The 19441-nt window shown below is 50.6% G+C and overlaps 1 protein-coding gene across 8 annotated transcripts; it reads right to left on the bottom strand.

The window, feature by feature from the left end:
• Positions 1-454: 454 nt before the first annotated feature.
• Positions 455-19413, bottom strand: LOC106749873 (trithorax group protein osa). 8 transcript variants are annotated; one of them, XM_014629761.1, is made up of 20 exons: positions 18295-19413; positions 17957-18079; positions 17631-17837; positions 16883-16942; positions 10099-10246; positions 9617-9712; positions 9202-9527; positions 8690-9083; positions 8479-8604; positions 7971-8152; positions 7716-7757; positions 6387-6584; positions 5320-5539; positions 4931-5107; positions 4266-4425; positions 3908-4166; positions 3460-3625; positions 3011-3330; positions 2626-2865; positions 455-2553 (listed from the first exon to the last, which is right to left on the bottom strand). In XM_014629761.1, the coding sequence occupies exons 1-20, from the start codon at positions 19141-19143 to the stop codon at positions 559-561; spliced, it is 6288 nt and encodes a 2095-aa protein (XP_014485247.1). In that variant the 5' UTR covers positions 19144-19413; the 3' UTR covers positions 455-558. The 8 variants fall into 8 exon arrangements, with proteins under 8 accessions (XP_014485247.1, XP_014485249.1, XP_014485250.1 ...); XM_014629763.1 differs by having other exon boundaries at positions 3011-3327; XM_014629764.1 differs by having other exon boundaries at positions 6396-6584.
• Positions 19414-19441: the final 28 nt, after the last annotated feature.

Genomic DNA, 19441 nt, shown 5'->3' with positions numbered 1-19441 from the left:
CTATCGATATTATTCATTTCACGAAGGGAAGGTATACCGATGGGCGGAGATTGCATCGGGTATACCTACACGCTCTAACACCGATAATTAAACTTTCTTACTTCTTGTTTAATCGATATAAAACTACAATTGCGCTGCCATGGCCTATTCAGCACTTTTGTTCCTTCACTCGTGCGCTGCATCGTCGCGCGTGTCTCTTGCCTGTCTCTCTCTCTTTTTTTCTTCCTTCTTTCCTTCCTTCTTTCCTTCCTCTCTCTCTCTCTTTCCGTCAAGTATCCTTCTCTTCTCACTAACTCTCTCATACACACACATTCTCTCTCTCTCTCTCCCACTTTCTCTCACCATCTTCCGCTTTCCCACATCGCCTTTTACACACTAGCAGTCAGTACACAGCGTATATTAGCATCACAACGACGCAGTCATCATATCATCGTCATTGTCGTCGCGCGTTCGCGTCTCGCTACTTATCGCCGTATCGTATCGTGTCTAAGCCGGCACCGTAAAACATCAACGCGTAGCGCGTCATCTTCATTGTGTGTCCCGACCGACAAGAGAGAGTTACGTGCCCCTCGAACACTGAAACAACACACGCGCGACTATCGCCGCGACCTGCTGATCCAGAATCTGACTCATCACTAGGGCGAGCAGACGGGACTCGTGTTGCAGCAGCAGAGTCCGGTTGTCCGGATGCCTGGCGAGATTGAGCAGCGTGCCGGCGGCGCGCCGCAGCATGTCCAGACTGGTGCCCATCGATTCCGGATTGTCGCGCAGCGCCGCTAGGCCGAGCTGATTCGCGACGCCGAGGGCGCTCGACTCGGCCTGCTCGATGAACGCTACGAGCAAGGCGACGCAAGGCGTCTGCAGGGCGATGGTGCGCGCTACGCCGCTGTCCGCCGCCGAAAGGAAGTGCAGCAGGTTGACGCCGAATTCGCGCAGCACCTGCTCCTCGCTGCGGCAGAGCAGCCTGGTCAGCACGGAGCACAGTCTCTGTAGTCGGGAGTAGGGCGGGGTCGCCACCACCAGGTCGACGTTGCACTCGGTCACGCATAGTTTGCACAGCGCCTCGAGCGCGAGTCTCTGCGGCGACAACGAGGAGTTGGGGCCGACCGTCGGGAAGGGATCCTGGCCGTGCGCCGCCGGGCAGACGGCCCAGTGCAGGAGCCCGTCGAGGACAGGTCGCGAGATCTCCTCCGGGTGTTGACTCAGGTCCATGTGGCCGGATATGTTGGCGGCCATCACCAGGACATTCTCTCTCACGTGGTGCAGAAAGTCCCACCACCATTCCCCCTCGCCCTGCAGACTGCTGCACGAGTCCGCGAAGTCGGCGTCCTCCTCGCGATCGTAGTTGCGCGTCTTCTGCGCCCTGACCGGGTGCTCGTGATGCAGCAGCAGCAACTTGCCAAGCAGGCTGAGGAACGTTACGTTCTTGGCGAACTCGGCCTCGTTGCCCGGGATGAAAGTGAGATTCCTCAGAATCGTCGACAGGCACACGCAACGGCGGGCCAGATTGTCCTGCGTCTCCGTCACCAGGTAGAGGCTCGCCTCGTCCCTGGAGTAGCTCTCGTCCTCGTAGTCGCTTATCCGCCGTCGCTTCAGGGTCCCGGCCGGATCTCTTATCTTTAATCTTGGTCCCTCCTTGTCGTCCCTCGTCGACATCTCGTGCTCTTCGCTCAGGTCCGTCTTCACCTCAATCTTGTCCATATCGACGACGACGTTGCTCGTCGTCGTCACCGACGCTGCCATCACCGCCGAGTCGTTCAGTCCGTTCTGCGTCGGCAGCGAGTCCTCGTCGTTCTTGGACGAGTCGCCGAAGTGCTCGCCCATGTTATTGTTCGCCTTGGTCTCGTTGTCGCATTCCTTCTTGAAGCCGTCGTTCTTCTTCTCGAACAGCTCCCTCGTGAGATCGTTCATCTCCATGGGTTCCTTCTTGATCCTCGACAGCACGTCGCTCAAGGTCTTGGTCTTCTTCTTCTTGTCCAGCTGCTTGCGCTCGCCGCTCTCCTTGCTCGGCTTGTCGCCGAGCTCGCCGGACTTGTGGGTGAAATCGACCGTTTCGAGGACGCCGACGTCCGCTTTGGCTTCGTCCTTGGAGTCCGTGCTTTCGACCTCCTTCTGCAGCAACGGCGGCTTCTCGTCTCTCAGGAGCCGGGCGAAAGGCACCGTGCCCACCTCCGACTGAAAACACGTCACGATGTACTTGGTAGCGTTCGCGTCCACCTGCCACGGCTCGGTCTCCGATTCGCACTCTTGGTGATCCCAAGGCCTCCTGCTGTCCAAAACGAACAGGTCGTCGTCCCTGGGCACGATCTTCACCGGGCGGCCTCTCCTCGAGAGAAACGTGTAGTTCGATGTCGACAGGAGCTTCGTCCGGTCCTCGGGATCGATCGGGCGCGTCACCGCGCCGAGGTCCACTTCCGGCCCGTCCGTCGCTTGGTTCCAGTAGCGATCGTCGTCGCTCACGGACGACTCGAACATGTCGGTGAGCGCGCGCGAGAAGTGTTCCAGCAAAACGTCCAGCAATCCGGGTAGATGCGCCAGTCCGAAATAACTTACCTGTGAAGCGGAATCGAGTGAGAATCTAACATTCGTCGGAGAATCGTCGTAGCAAGCCGGGGGGATACTTACGGAAGAATCGTCGAATAACAAAATGTTTAGTACGTCAAGGGCCCAGCAACTCTCGGCGAGGAGACCCGATCGTAAGGACATCATCAGACGCCAAGCCTCGATCGGTGTTACGTCAGCGCGCGTCAGTTTTCGTCGCTTGTACAAAAGAGGCGTGATCGCTTCTACGCTGTCAGGAGGGAATGTCATTTCTCTCTTTGACGTTGGTTGCTGACTGATCATGGGATTCACACCGAGCTGATTCTGTGCAAAGCATCAGTATACATCTCATTAATTTGTGACGACTATGGGAGGATGTCGTCGGACGGATAACGATTACGATCGAGTTAACGTTAAATCAACATTATTAACGTAAGCAGTAAGGCGGATAATAGCGTTAAGTTAGTACCTGATGATTTCCCGGCGTTGGGTACAAAGGGGACGGTTGATTCGTGTAACGATGATCCCACGGCGGTGGTGGTGCGTGCGCTATAGCATTCAGAGATGGTTGAGTCGAAGACCTGTTCGACTGTTGGCTGGCCCACTGTTGACTACTGGACATACCCCCGACTGCTGCAGCGGATGGTGCGGCAGCGACAACCTGGGACGCTTGCTGCTGCTGCTGCTGCTGTTGTTGCGGCGATGGTGATTGCGTTTGCTGGCTCGGGTATTGAACCCTATTGTTTCCACTATTACTATTGTACTGATTGGTAGTATTTGGCCATCCTGCTGGAACAAATTTCTCCGGATCAATAATGATCGTCGTCGGATCCTGTTTGACGTCGGGAATTCCCAGCGTCTTGTGACGCAACGCGCAATTTCTCCATCAGCATCATAAATAGTCCCGCGGATACTTACCTGGATACGCTGGTCGTTGTTGATTATACTGAGGATACTGTTGGTCTTTGGCAAAGTCTGGGTGACGTCTAGGTTGGCTGGGACCCGGAGGCGGCGGCGGCATATTCTTGTTGGCCGCTCCGCTTGCGGTGTATATTTGAGTTCCACCAGGCGCCCCGTACCCACTCTGCAATATTCATAGACGTTTTAAGTAAAAGAAAAAACTGCCATGCTTACGATGCTTCATAGAAAGAGAGAGAATTTTTCAGATCAAGTTCCCTACGATGCAAGAGGGTACCCTTATGTTTTCCAAGAGATGGCTTTGCCAACTTTTCAATCATTTTTATATTATTTTTACACATTTGCAGCATACTCTAAATATATATAAATATATATACCTGATATAGAAGGTACACTTTAATTATTGTTACTTGGTACAAGATAGATAAATTATTACTGTAACAATTACCTGTTCCTGTCGATAGTAATCTTGCGGACAGGAGTATGACGACGCAGCTGGCGGCTGCGAGGGCGAGGAAGGTTGGCTGGTTGCCGTTTGCTGTTGCACGGTGGCCGGGTGAGCTTGTGGTCCCGACGGGTAGCTGTTGCTCCGCGCAGTGGGTGGCGTTCCCGTGGGATAGCTGGCGGGCTGCTGGTTGCCCGTATACCTGTTGTATATATCCTGTCCGGTAGCGTTATTCGGCGGCATATTACCACCGGGATATCCCCTGCGAGAAGATAATTAGCATGAGCAATTCGTGTAGTCTGTGAAATGAGAGAGGTATCGAGGTGCCTCTCTATGAAGGCAACGTTTGTTTTTTTTTTACCTGTCGACGTCTGGTACATATGGAGGATAATGCGACCTAGGCGAGTACGGCTGATTGAATTCGCCCTGCTGAGACAGCGCGTTTGCCTGCGGCCGAATGTACTGATCTTGCGGGTAGTTCTGGTAAGAGCCCGTGTTCTGGTAACTGCCTTGTTGTATTCCTTAAAAAACATACACAAAATATTTCATAAGTCTGTTTAAATTGGCGGCCGAGTCGGTTGCCGCGGCTTTTATGGATTTGTTTCCGACGTGAACACTTCGATTCACTTCTTCGGGGAGAGAAACAACCTGAAATGTGGGATTACAAGTAGAGATGGCGGTACAGTAAAAAAATATCGATATTTTGATACGTATCATAAATAAAAATATCGATCGACTAAAAAGCATTGGTCTAATACAATCTCATATTTTTGGCGTATCAATATTTTTATTTACGATACGTATCGAAATGTCGATATTTTTTACTGTATCGCTCATTCCTAATTCTGAGTCTTTCATAGAAGATTCTCAACGATCTTGCTAGATTAAGCATGTTAATGAACATGAAAATGCGAACAACACCGGTGACGCAAAAGCGATTCTCGATAATGCGAAGCGCGATTAAGTAAACCGAATCATGAATAACTAGTAATCTAGTGTCAAGGTGTGTGAATTGTGCCGACGTACCTTGATGAGCCGATGGTGCGCTACTCTGACTGGGTGGCCTAGGTGGTGGCGGTGTGTATTCCGATGACGGACCACCCGGTGTACCACCTGCGTAACTGCTCTGATAACTTCCATAACCGTCCATAGATGTGTTGCTCGAACCGGCGGCGGGAAAGGAATCTTGAGAATTGGAAGAACCTACAAGAGGAAGGCGTTTTTAGTTTGATCGAATGTCCCCCGATGCAAGTTGATTCATATAGAAGACGTTTCGTATCATGAAAAACAACGAAAATGGTCCAGACGCTCAAAATGCATGCAACATCTTGAATATGTAAATTACGAAATTTCACGCGGGTTTAAAACGGTTTAAGCACTTCTTTTCTTGTGAGGTTTCGCAGATGTGTCTTTACCCGGTGATGGTACGGAAGCAGTTCCCTTGGATCCCTTCTTCTTCGAACCCGCCTCGACTTGATTGATGATAGGCTGCGGATCCACGCCACCACGATCGAAGTGGCACTCGAACGCCAACAGATGCTTCGTGTAATGTTTACGCAGGGTGTAAGCGGCGCTGCTGCTTGCACCGATGCCCAGCAGACCGGCGATGTCTTTCCAGGTTTTGTTTTTCGTGACCTAAAGGAGGAAACTCACTTTCTTCATTATGCTCGCGCCAAGTGGCGACTTCAACGTCGAATTTCACACACAGATAAAAATAAATCTGCATGTCCAAAAGAGAAAAGAAAACGCAGAACGTAAAAAAGACGTAAGGCATCGGCCGGCGCTTTGGCGCGAGATACCACTCTCAGAAAATGATATTTCGGCACGGAATGGCGAAACCTCTAAACGCATGCAAGTATACGAAAAAAAAAAAGGAAAAAAAAAGAAGAAGAACAAAAACGTACGAGTGAGATATACAGAGAACAATCGGAACGAATTACCGTTATTACATTTCGACACATTAAAAGTTTATTCTTCAGTTGTGACTATTAGAATAATTCCATATAGCACCAAGGTTTGTAGGTCAGGATGTTTCCATACTCGTTGAACGACTACTTTAAGAAAAGACATGTTAAGCTCTTCCCTTCTTTTTCATGTTTTGCACAGTATACGAGAAAGGGAATACTAGTATAGCACAAAAGTAATACGATGTGTATATATATATGTATATATAACTATATGTACCATGCACAAAATTCAGCATAGAAAAATTCAGCAAGTAAAATAAAGCGTGTTTTGAAGTGTGTCGGACATATTGTCGATCGAAGGAGTCTCATCATACTCGACGTGAACTTCAAGAAACACTTGCAAAGAATTCTTATGTATCGTCGAGTTACCCCGAGTTTTGTCAACGACAGAGTGATCGACAAAGGACACCTCAAAAATGTGTAAAGCCGTATAAAGAATGCAAAAAACACATACAACAATATTGAAACAATAGAACTACGTAAGACACCGAGGGCTAGATGGAACTACACTGCACCTTGCATACCTCCATGAAGCCCCCCCTCTCCTTCACGTAGATGTATAGCCGAAATAGATCGAGGGGGTTCTTGGAGATGGTGGGACAGCTGGTGATTGGTGTTCTTCGCTCGTCCATGAAAGTGACCAATTTGTCCAGCCAGGTTCTTCGTTCCATCGAGTCGTCCATTTCGTATAACTTTGCCAGGCTATCTGGCTTCTGAAAATTGCATAATTACAGGCTGCTTAATTACACGGTAACACGTCGCATCTGCAACTTCATCAATATACGGATTCGATAAGAATGTCGCGTATATATCATCGGAACTAAAACATATTAGAACATAGAACGATTACCGATTGTGAAGCTGCGAACGTGATCGCGATGTTCGTAGAACTATATCTAACATGCATAAAAACACTGTTCTGTTTGATACTTATATAATGTACATTTTTTCCCACTTATTTCAAACGTTTTAATTGGCACCAGCCGCTAATCTGTCCTTCGTATTACCATTAGTGAGATGTGTGTATTTACACCAGGTAAATCCGCAGATCATAAAATTCAATCGTTATTCCTAGATGATACAATATTCCTTCCCCCTTCAAAGCGCGGCTCACAAAGAGGTTTTCACTTAACAAATGTAATATTAACTAGAGGATATAATGGGTGACAGCGCGATGCTTAGCACGCAGCCTAGTAAATTGGATACATGCTGATGATGAGTAAATTAATGTTCTGCTGTTAAGCAAATAATGGAGAAAATTAGTAGTAACACAAAATGGGAATTAAAATTCGTAAGAGGTATCGTAAGTGCGAGAAATATTTCAACACGATGTACGCATATTGTTTCAGTGAATCACGTTTATATTATATGTTGCACTGTCACAGCTTTTATATCACCAGTGTTTTGTATTATTTTTATCACGTCACATTGCTTATTGCATTGCGCATCATATCTCTCTCATAATCAAGAAGTAAATTTGGAAATTAAAAATACAAAAGTAAATTAAATGGCCAAGTATTTAACTCGTATTGACATTGTCACAACATTGTTCAGTCTAAAATATTAAACATCAATCAATGACAAACTGCAAGACATCACCGTACCAATTAGAAAAAGAGTACAAGGAACAATGTATCGAAAATTATGTAGTTTCAGAGCTATTCGTAACTTTCATAGACGTGACATTATGAACTCGATCGGATTAATATGATTATGCGTGTGTGCCAAGAAAAAAAAATAGAGGTTAGTACAGGGGTAAAAGCCTAAAGCGTGGAGTGCAGGGGGGGGGGAGGGGATTAGCACTTTGACGATATAGCAAATATTTGTAGTGAAAAAACAATAACCTTAGATCTGTACGGGTCTTGAGGCACATGACTGTTAAACACCTGTAAAATATTAAAATATTGAAGATTCAAACGATCATGGCGTAACTTGATATTTGAGCTACTCGGTTGACTGTTTTAACTTGAGTACATCGGAATAATATATCAATATCATGTGATACTGCTGGCAAACGCGCGCATATTTATGTGTGTCATGTACGTGTAGCCCTCTACTGATGTGTACAGCAATCTAAAAGTTGAAGCTGAGCTACGTACGGGACTAGCAGGAGTACGTGGCCAACCAGGACTGTTCATGTCGGAATATTCCTCGTGGATTGAATTAATGCTAGCAGCACCAGGAGACGGGACTGTACTCTGCGGTGTCGCGGGATGGCTGTGATATCCTCCCATCATTTCTTTCCGAACTTTTGGCGTAAATGCTGGATCTTCACCAGAAGCTGAAGAAGAACATACATTCGGTTACGATGAATTGTGCTCGTGCACGATTTCAAGAACGAGCTTTATCGCACTGATATCAACACATTCGCGAACGCTGACGTAACACCGCGGTTCTTCCACTGCGTCAGCGGCCGCGGACATGTTAACACGTTCGCTATTACGGTTCATCGGATTACTTCCCCCAAGATCGGATATTTTCCTTTACATATACAATTGTGTAAAACAGCTCAACTTATGTGGATGTAGAAGGAAAAACTTCTCAGACTCGTGAGAGAGACACATGTGATGCGCACACGTACACGAATGCGAGAGAAGCTGTACTAACCGGCTGATGCATTAGACAACGTTGACTGTTGTGAGCCTTCATCCAGAGACGTGCCGTCTGGACCTGTCGTTATTACAGACGTGACAGTACCGCTTGAAGTAGATATGACATTTATAGCTGACGTACCTACGCACGAGACAATTTCAATTTCGTTATTCGTTCGCACAAGAGGACGATATTGACGTTGAGATCTGAAGGTATTCGCGTATACCTGAAGCGGTGGTAGTAATGCCACTGTCGTTGGAAGTCTCAGCCGTGAGATCTGCGGAATTGTGGCTGGTTGGCGTCGGTGCCGAAGCGGGATGCGAGTTTGGTGTAGTGCTCGGCGGCGGCATCGGACTGCCCTCGTGATTGAGAGGCGGTGTGGCCGCCGGGGTATGCAAGTGAGGTACCGCTGAACTGGTGGGTGGTGGTTGGTTGCTTATGTGATTGGGAGACGGCGGCGGTGGGCCCATGGAGCTCGCCGGCGGCCCCATGTTACCGATAACCGGCACCCCGGGAGCGCCCGGCGGCACCATACCGGCCGTACCGGTGGCGCCGTAAACCTGCGGTGGTCCCGGACTCGGCGGCATCCCTGGCGGCACGCTGTTGAATCCCATTTTATGCTGAAAGGCAGAACGGTGGGTAACGTTAAGCGCGTCGTCCGTCAACCTCGGCTCGGCGGAGATACCGGAATGAACATCACATTTGAATGCCGCTAATATAATTGAGATCGGCAATTACCGTGTACGGTGGATATTGTACTAAATTGTTGGGTCTGTTGGGAGGCTGATACTGATTGTTGGGTGGTGGTTGCGAGTTCGCCGGTGTCGGATATCCTTGCGTGAACTGCATGTGAGGACGCGGAGGCGGATATGTGGACTGGGCGTGATAACCCCCAGGTTGACCGCTACCGGTCCCACCGGCCGCATATCCCATCCCGCCACCCATTGGGCTGATCCCGCCGAGACTCGTCGAGCCGGGTCCTGGTTGCACCACGCCAGGACCGCTGCTGTTCATTTTGTAGCTGTGCATGTGCGGTGACGGACCCAATGGCTGCTGGTAGGCTCCTGTGGAAACGACGAGCGTTTTATTTCTTGCAATCTTCGACGTAAGTTACACAAGGATAAACAACGAGAGCGCAGGAATGAATGTGTACCTTGAGTGGTCATAGGAGAGTGACTCATGCGTGCTGGTCCACTACCATCCGACTGGCTACTCGACGGACGAGGAGGCATCTGAACGTTTTGTTGGCCTGCACATTCGGAAACAAATTTTTAGAGACACGCTCAAATGACGATAAAGAGATAGAAAGAGAGAGAGAGAGAGAGAGAGAGAGAGAGAGAGAGAGAGAGAGAGAAAGTGACAGACCAAGTCTTATACACAACACACACAGATTACACATTTAAATGTCACTGTTACGAACGCCAATAGTTTTTACGTAGACACATTTAAGTATAATATGCAGAATATCCCAGATCTACTAAGCTCTATTAATCTGACAGATCGATTCCAAATTCATCAAAAGGCATATGTTACCAAGACAGTATCTCTGTAACTCTGGGACATCCCGCATAACCCAATCTGCAATTACAACGTTTCGTTACTAAGTACAAATGCGAGTGAAAAAAAGAGACAGACGTAAAAAAGACCGACCAACAGCAGGGGACATCGAGCGAGAACCTGTGGATCCTGTAGGTGACGGGGTGGGTCTCATCCCCTGAGAATTCGGTGTCCCTGGACAAGCTGGTCCATTCGAACTGTCGTTACTATTCTGTCCTGATAACTCCTGCAACACAAATCAAATCATACGGATGACACTTTGCACTAGGAGAGCCTGTTCATCGCGAAACAGGGGGAGAAATAACATTCAAGAGTGCGGCAGCTCTCAACACAGACAATTGCTCAATTCCGGGTTTGCGACTGTGTATCGCCGTTAAGACATCGCCAAGACATTACGATGAGATAAAACTCGAATAACGAACGAAGGTGTAAATGTTTACAGGCCGTACTGAGCAGCGGGCGTGCTTACATTTTACAGGCATAACTTTTACACGAGCGCTTCAGACTCGTGCATCGCACTGTATCAATGCTACGACCGTCGGTCGCAGTGTTTTGAACTAGGTCACAGTTTCTCTCAGGTGGAGGTTCAGTCAGGGAGCAGCGACGACGACACAGTCCGCGATCAAAACACGAGACTCGGGCACACTCGGCGGACAAACGGTTGCGACCCGCGCACAGTGGTCGGCGATGAAAATCCGCAAAAGGATCCACGAGATAGAATCCACTTCGTTCCTCCGATCACTACTGGCGTTTCATCGGGCGCGCGCGAAGACCTCTGAGCGAGGAACAGTGCGAGTGTTCATTGTTACACTGGTTGCAGCAACAGCACGGGCCGATTGTTAGCGCGATGAGCGTCGCCTTCGTGGCCCACCACGACGACGGGCGGACGGGCGTGCTCGGCGTTCGACGGAACGGGGATTCACAATCGCGTGTTTCTTGCTTCTCAAAAATCAATCGACGCCGATACGACGACGACGGCCGTTCGGTGTGAGTCCACCATCAGCAGCAGCAAGAGTAGCAGCAGCGGTGTCGCCCATATTATTCGAGTCTGGCGCGCGCGACGGTTAATATCCACCAAGTTTTTTTTTCTAGAATGTCACACAATCTTGTATTGCCTGCGAGCGAGGGAGAAGGCGAAACGTCGTCGTCGCTGCCGTTGTCGTCATCGTCGTGGCCGCCGCCGCCGTCGTCGTCGTCGCGATGACGGCACGCGGCGTCGTTCCACTCGTTCGTCAGTCAGTTCGCGAAACACACAACACCGCGTTGTATCTCCGGTCGAAATCGCGTATGCATGTGCCCGCGTGTATACGCACTTCGTACGGGTTGTCCGTCACAACGATGCATCGCAACGAGCGGCTGCTCTCCGCCTGTGTGCCTCCATGTATGATATATACGCGTCCGTGTAAATGCGCGTTGTGTTCGCACCTGTGTATGTGTGTGTGCGTGCATATGTGTTTCAGGAGGAGGGGAGTAGAGGGAGGAAGAAAGAGAGCGGAACAGAGACGAGGATAGGAGGTATAGGACTAGAGAGAGAAAGAGAGAGAGAGAGAGAGAGAGAGAGGTCAGGATAAGGGTAGAGAACGAGAGAGAAAGAGAGAGAGAACGGAAGAGGGGGGAGAAGAGCAAGAGAGAGAAAGTGGGGATTAGACGAGAGCGAGTGAGACGGCGGCAGAGGAAGAGAGACGGAGAGAGAGCGAGTGAGGCCGAGAGGAACGAAAGAAAATTCAGGCACATCATTACACCTACCAGGCCGCGTATAGTTGGTCCGTGCGGATGGCGATTAAACACTTCCTCGGGCGTACGAGCGATCGTACGGTACATAAGCAGCGCGGCACAAGGACTCTCGGCATGACGCGGAGATCGAAGGAGAGGCGTTACCCGGCTCTCCACGGCTAAAGCACGACGAGCAGCAGCAGCAGCGACGAGAGAGAGAGAGAGTGTGAGAGAGAGCAAGAGAGCGCGAAAGAGCGATATAGATAGAGCAAAAGAGAGACAGAGAGAGAAACGACAGAGGAAGAGAAGCGTAATTGCTCCTGTAGTTGCGCGCTTTCACATGTTTGTCCAACTATGCGAAGTAACTCGAAGAGCAACGGGGAAAAAAGAGAGAAAGAGACAGGAGCGGAAGGAGGAAGAAGAAGAGCGAAAAGAGTTTCGAATCTCGGTAGTCTTTCGCCGCGAACCAGAAGTTAATCGGGCCAGTGCCGCTGGCGTACCGGTCAAACGCGGGCATTAGATTCCTGTTCTCTCGGCCGTTGTATTCCGCATGTGTGTTCGTCGACGTTGTGGTCGGGCGCGCTCTACTCCGCCGTCGTTTCGCCGTCGTGCGCGTGCCTTCTCGCTCTCCTCGAGCGTCGCATGTTGTGTCAATAAGTCTGCCTAAGAGCTCCGTGTCACGGGACGAGGTCTATCGCGACTTCAGAGGGCACGTAGGATTACGTAGTAATATTTCTCTCTCTCTCCCTCGCGCGCGCGCGCGCCAATCCCCGTGTCGTTCGTTCGTTCGTGGTGACGATCTCGCCTGTTTGTCTCTGTTTGCTGTGTGAGTGAACGAGCGAGTGAGAGCGTGCGTGCGTGCGTGCGTAGCGAGCGATCGACGCGCGCGCGCATCAAGCAGGTTATATTATCCTTGCTCGGGGTCGCGATGAAGAGTAATGCAACCTGCGCGTACGTGGCCGTACCGCGTCGCGCAAACGGCAAAACGTGATTCTTTTATCGGGGTCGTTTTCGTCGTGAGACGTTCGCCTCTACGCGGATTTCGCGTCTAGCTGGCTGGCTCGCCTCGTCGCTTGTTGCGATTGAAGGGCGTTCTTTCGTGGCGCGGCAAGCGTTCGGCGACGCTCGGCCGTTTTCGCCGAGCCTCGAGGACCGTATACCAGCGGTAATATCCCCGAGAGTGCCGAGGAGGAATCGTCCTGAAAAAGCTCTCTCTGTGTCTCGGGGACTTCGTCGGCGAGAAGCTGGTGGCGTGCTCTGTCGCGATCTGGCTGCTCGTTTCTCGATCTATCTATTTTCATTCATTCATTCGTTCGGTCATTCGTTTGCGCTTCTGTTCGGTGCGTGTCTCTCGGCGGGAAACGCTCGGATCTCTCTCTCTCTCTCTTGGTCCGTCTCGCGAGTATCGCGCGCTTCCAAAGGTGCTCCAAAAAATGTCACGTTGTGAAGTCGGTCGGATGGTCGCTTCTTCTCGCGTCTATCGCAACCCATTGAACATACGGCACATAGATCGCCCTGTGTGAACTCCACATGCTCTCACACATGCACGCGACGCCCGTGGCGCAGCGAGCGGTCGGCGAGCGTCGTGCGACTTCGGCTCTTTTCGATCGGCGAATTCGCGTGCCCCAGTAAAGCCTGGCCGCGCCGAGACTTGCGTCTATATGCGATCTCTCGCTGTGTCCTATGCATTAAAATATGCATTTCTCTCTTTCTTTCTCTCCATCACAATAGAGTCCTCGTCTCATTATAGGTCTCCCGTACCCAAGCAATCAATTAACAAAGAGAAAAAAAAGACGGAAAATATACGCGTGTCACTCAAGTAGGAACGCCGACCGCGATTCTCGATGAACAAAATGGGGCGATTTCGTCATCTAATAATATCCGCTTCTATAAATAATGAATTTTAGCGAGGAAGTACTCTCCCTGGCTCATATTTATACACTTGCAAATGTGACTGTCCGACTGTCACATCCCCGGATAAAATTGCATATGACGGATAATGGCGCGGGATCGGACGTTCGACGCTGAAGCTGTGACGCGAATAATAATCCTCTATCTTTGTTCATCGACGGGCGAAAAGCGAAAGCTCGCTCGCTCGCTTCGCTTTCAGCTTCGCGTTCGATTCCACGGCGATTCTCCCTCCCTCACTCCCGGCCCGGGGGATGGGATTAAGCGCGCGATCGCTAAGCGCTTTCGGCTCGGTCACTCTGTCCGACCACCGAGGTTTGACTCTTGAACGCCTATTTGCATTCAAACACGAGTCCCGAATCCGGGGGAGTCGTTTACGAAAAGTCATGCTCGCATCAACCCGGCGATCGTGTGAATCAGGAACGTCGTTGTTTTGATTCATACGAGCCCATTGTCAAGGAGGAGTCGGGGCACCGTAGTATTTGTGTGTTATCGGGCGACCGATGTTAATCCGTTCGATACACGCGTTCAACTTCACGAGATATACCCGGTGAGTGCACGACCGGGGGAGGAAGGGGGAGGGGGGTCCGATCGGTATCTCTCGAGCTGGTCAAACACGACGGAGAGATGCGCGTGAATGAAAACGTAAATAATGCAAGAGCGAGAGAGAGAGAGAGAGCGAGGAAGAGCACGAAAGAGTGAGTGCACCGAGTGTATGTATACGCGATAAATATATGCAGGCATATGCACGCGGTGTTCCCGCGAGCGTTCCTTACGTAATATTATATTTATCTGTCGGTCGCGGCGTAATGTTATTATCCCGCCGACTGCGATTCGTGACAACAACTGAATACGAGGTTCATTCAACTTCGGGGGATTTGTTAAGTACGAGCGAGCGAGCGAGTGAGCGAGAGAGATGAAGGGGGAGGGGGAGAAAGAAAATTATAGCGCTTGATGATCGACAGCGAGGTAATTTTGTTGAGTTCAGTACTCGAGAGAGAGAGAGAGAGAGAGAGAGCAGAGCACGCGAAAATAATTGTCGTGGCGTTGTATTCTTCGCGCGCGCGCGCGTCACTGTTACGGCAGTCTCGATAGCCCGGTGTATCGTTGCTTTCGTCCGCAGTGAGATCACCTGTAGCAGACTAAATACCATGTGTTCCCATCAGCCGTGTTTACATTGGATCGTCTGCTACTGCGGTTAGTTTCTCTCTCTGCGCAGAGCGCGCGCGGGGCCATCAGTCGCGCGGATCGTGCTCGCTTGAACCCGACTGCCGATGTATCGACGTTTATTGACTGTATATATACCGTACACGTACCGTGGCGGCGCGTAAGGTCCCTTTAACCGTCGCTCCATGCCGTTCGAGAATATTCCGCGGTTTACTAGAGTACAGGAAACTCCTGGCTTAACTCTCAACGAGTCGCTTCTGCGCCAAAATAAAAAGAAAACAAAGGGCTATTCTCTCCGTTTCTATCGTCGCGAAAAATATAAAGAAAATCTTAGGTTTTTCCTCCTTTTTCAAAAAGAGAGAGAGACACGAGAATATACTACAAACTTCTTTTCACCTCGCTCTGTTTCATAATCGACATTGACCGACGCTCGCGAAAATGCCTGGAAAAAGAAAGAGGGGAGGGGGGGGAGAGAGAGAAGCAAACGTCGATCGTATTATACACGGTGTCTCGGTAGATTGATTTCTCTCGCGGTCGCGGAATAGATCCGGCGACCTCGTTGTTTCGCAACGCCGTAGATCGGAGTCGCCGTGGTAACATGGCGGGTACTCGCTCGCGGCGGCGGCATCGAGAGCGCATGTATTACGCGAACGATTCGTGCGGTTAACTTAAAGATCGCGAACACTCCGCCGCCCGGTGGCCGAGCCGACGTTCGCCCGCTCGATCCCACGATATCCTATTTCCCTTCGGGCATCGCGCATCTCGCGGCGGGATATTATCTCGAGGAGTGTATCGCGGCCGGAGGACCGGCCGACCGACCGCTCGATGCCGCTGTGACGACGACGTCCGGAGTTTCCGTCCGCGGTAATCCTGCAATAATCCGCCGCTGGGAGCCACGCGCGCTCGCCCGCTTCGTTCCACGAAGAGAATATCCGTCGCGCGCAAGAGTAGATTTCGATCGCGCGTTTCGACGACGCCTCGGAGCCACGCCGTCGTCGTCGTGGGAGCGCAAGAAGTTCGATAGCGTGTCGCAGAGTGACAGTCGCATGATCCGGCGAACCGAATATAGCCGAGCGCGGAACACAAAACGTCACGTCGCGCTCGGAAGTGGGGAGGGGGGGGGGGCGCCGCCGCCGTCGTTGGCAGTGACCAATCGCGCTCTCCCGCTCGGCCTGCTCCGTCGCGCGTTATCCGCGCGCGCTCGCCGCTCTCGGCTTCTTTCGTTTACCTACCCATGTAAACGCGGCCGGAGTGGGGATGAAACCGGGCGCGCGCGCGCGCTACACGCGGCGGGGAAACAGCGGGGAAGTCGCTAATATCTGGGGCTCCGGCGGCCGCGCAACTCGCGCCCTAATCGAACTCTACGAGCCGAGCGTACTCTCCATCCCCACCGCCGTCGTCGTTGTGTCCGCGCGCGCTCTCCTCCCTCTCTCCTCCTCGCTCTTTCGCCCTTACTCATCCTCCCCTTCCTCCTCCTCTTCCACCACTTCCCTAGTCGCCGAACTCCTTGCGCTCTTCACGAGAGGCCTCCCTTTCGCTCACTCTCGCTTGCTCTTTTCGTCGGGAAAGTGCTTGACCGAGCACTAAGATCATGCCGAAGACCGAACGGCACTCCGTGAGACGGAGAATTCGCCGTTCGGCCGAGCCGTCGCTCAATCCCGTCGCGCGGAAGGCCGCCGAGTGGTCGGCTTCGTCCTCGCTGACTGGATGATGAGGATGATGATGCTCTCGCACGCACGTGCGGCCTCTCAAATTCAGGCACAACTCGGCCGGTGTGTCGGTACACATCGTGTCGCTTTCGCGACACGGGAGAAAAGAATAGGCTCGGAGTTATATGTGAATGCTTTACGACAATGTTCCTGTCACGGCTGGGATTATGCAATCGCGTGCAAAAACTTGTTTGCTACGTTCCCGATGCTTTAAACGCTTTTTTTTTCTTCGCGCGCATTCGCCTCAGCCGTCGTCTTAGGGGAGAGAGAGAGCAGATCTAGATGCGATGTCGATGTACTGAATCTTTCTTTTTTCAGCCGTGGTTAGGTTAAATCTATTTCAAATACGTGTGGCGGAAACTCACCCCAGAATCGATCCCTTGAGTATTTGGTGTTGTCGCTCGCTGTTGCAGATTGTGGAAAGCCTGAAAGGAGAGATGAATTTTGTCAATAGTCCGACTTCACATCAAGGAAATACTCTACGCGTACACATACATTTGTGAATTATTCCTAAATTACATATACTTTTATCGTATGTTTCAATTACGAGTGATATGTTCTTGAAAATATCTGCGAACACCATTGGTTCTGTCGCGTGTGTACATATCGTTCCGCAATGTTCAAATACTCAGGCAAGTTAAACTCCGTAGAATTCAATGTGTCACATCGTGAATTCGTGAAGATAAAAGACGAAGATGAAAAATTCCTCTTTATAACTTATTTATACACTTAAATGATCCGTTATATACATATATTTCGTATATTCTCGCAATCTATTTATATATCTAATTCACATCTATTAAAAGTACTCTTGATATCAACATATTGTCACTCTTAAAAAAAGAGCAATGTCTCAGGCCAATCACGCAATTACTACCAACTATTCTATCTAATGTCTCCTTGAAAAGACCATATTAATTACTTTATGTCTCTTTCGCAGTAAGATTGTGTTTTAACACACCGAGTAAAGATATTGAAATACATTTATGTTGCTAAGTGGATTCTTCCATGGTAACATGAGTAAATGATTGTTTCTAAAAACGTTAACACACCCCAGCGGTATTAGAAACTATCAGCAGCTAGTAACTGCGTCGGTTTTCCACCGATACTCACTTGGGACTGGCTAGTAACCTGCGGCTGCGGTGATGCAGCAGGTGGTGGAGCCGGTGATTGAGACAAAGCACGCTGCGGTGACTGACCCGATGGAGTAACTTGATTACTCGGTGGTGGTGGTGGATTTGGCGGACCGCCTTGATTCCACCCCCTTTGTTCTGTGTATAAGCTTGATGGATGACTGGTTTGCGTCGTATAAGAGTTTAGCTAAAAAGATATAAGTAAACATCTCTTAGTAACGCCAGAGATCTAATCGAGTTAGTTCCCTCTAATTGACCGGCGCGAATTCAAGCTACGGATTGAAATTGGAAAGTAAATCTGTTTACCTGATGGTGACTATACGGTGCATGAGGTCTTGCAGGGGAGGAATATCGTTGGGTATATTGTTGATATTGCATGGGTGTCGGAGAACTCTGTCCTCCTGGCCCTGTGTGTAATCTCGGTGAACCCTGATGGTTTGAAAGACACGCGGGTAATTAGAATCACATACGTAGAAATCAGGTATACTTAGAGTCTAAGAACCATGAGAGAGATCGGAAGCGTTTCGAGAAGCTGAGAATAAAGAACGGACCGCAGCTCAATGCTACGCTATGCTTCACCGTTGTGCTTAACCTAAGTGAAACTTTGCAGCGCGAAAGTCAAATCGCAAGTCTGTTTCACTCACTGTCTGTGGAGGACGCTGGCTAGATTGCGGATAAACGGGAGGTACAACCGGTGGCCTCTGCATAGGCCACGGCTGTTGATAGGACTCTGGTGCCATTCCAGGATAATTTCCATGAATCCGATGCACCGGAGTGGATGCTTGCAACAACTGGTTCAGCGTAGGTGTGGGGCCGGTGGCCTGGGATATACTCTGTCCGGACAGAAACCTCGGCTGGCCCGAGTAGCTACCCGGGTTGGCGCTGACATACGTCAGACGAGACTCGATCTTGGAGGCGGAATAATGCTCCTCCATCTCGGCCCTGTGCGCCCGCTCACTCTCGTGCATCAAGTGTTTACCATGGTAGTCCAGCTGCTTGCTAGGGAAGTCTGCATGCTTGGCTACGTACTCCGGTAGCTGCTTACCGGCTGGATAGTCAGCAAGTGACTTGCTGGCGGCGAATTCGCTGGTTTTGTTGCTGTATTCGTCGGCGTAGTCACGTATCACGTTTGGCGCGAACGGGTGGCCGGGGTGGCCGGGGTGGCCGGACGCATCGTGACCCTCTTGCTTGCCAACGGACTCCTGAGGCGCCTGGCCAACCTCACGCGGCGATTTTACCTCACCGGCAGCAGTGTGTCCGCCAATGTCCTCGCGGTATTGACTCATCTCGTAGCCCGTGTCCCCGCCGCGATTCACATATTTAAGCAGCTGGGCCGCGCCCCGGGACACTTTATCGTCCGGCTCCGGATCCAGCTGCTGCTTCGCACTAGCACTCGCACTATTCCCACCGACTTGCGTACGCTTCTGTGCGCATTTCACGGACTCGCTCAACTTCACATCGTTTTGTTGGCTCTCGGCTTGCGTCGCAGCCATGTTCTCCTCTCCTCACGGAGCCATCGTCGTTTTCGTAAACTGGCCAATCGCGGGACCTCGTGCGCGCCTTGCTGAGGCAGAGTACTACGTACTCGAAATCGAAATACCGATTAGTCGAACGGCTCGCGTCGCGGCTAACGCCTTCCAGCACATCCTCGATCGGCCGTGCGTGGACTAAGCGGCGCGCTAGGAAAAATCACTTCCTGGCGTTTTCAAAGTAGAAGGAACCAAAAAAAACTCATGCACGAACGTCAAAAGCAGCGTCGCACGTATTACGCCATCTTGCGGCTGTGACGCG

This window comes from Dinoponera quadriceps, unplaced genomic scaffold (assembly GCF_001313825.1).
Source record: "Dinoponera quadriceps isolate SergipeBrazil2010 unplaced genomic scaffold, ASM131382v1 scaffold3290, whole genome shotgun sequence".
In the NCBI taxonomy this organism is placed as follows: domain Eukaryota; kingdom Metazoa; phylum Arthropoda; class Insecta; order Hymenoptera; family Formicidae; genus Dinoponera; species Dinoponera quadriceps.
Note: the sequence above shows the minus strand (reverse complement) of the source record. Positions and strands in the feature narration are given on the sequence as shown.

What these genes read in the sequence shown, in the direction of transcription:
- LOC106749873 (XM_014629761.1), bottom strand. Translation starts at nt 19,143, where the DNA reads ATGGCTGCGACGCAAGCCGAGAGCCAACAAAACGATGTGAAGTTGAGC. An exon ending in CGCACCATCGGCTCATCAAG is followed by an intron (nt 4,426 to 4,930) that starts GTACGTCGGCAC and finishes ATGTTTTTTAAG; the next exon opens with GAATACAACAAGGCAGTTAC. An exon ending in ATTACTATCGACAGGAACAG is followed by an intron (nt 3,626 to 3,907) that starts GTAATTGTTACA and finishes TGAATATTGCAG; the next exon opens with AGTGGGTACGGGGCGCCTGG.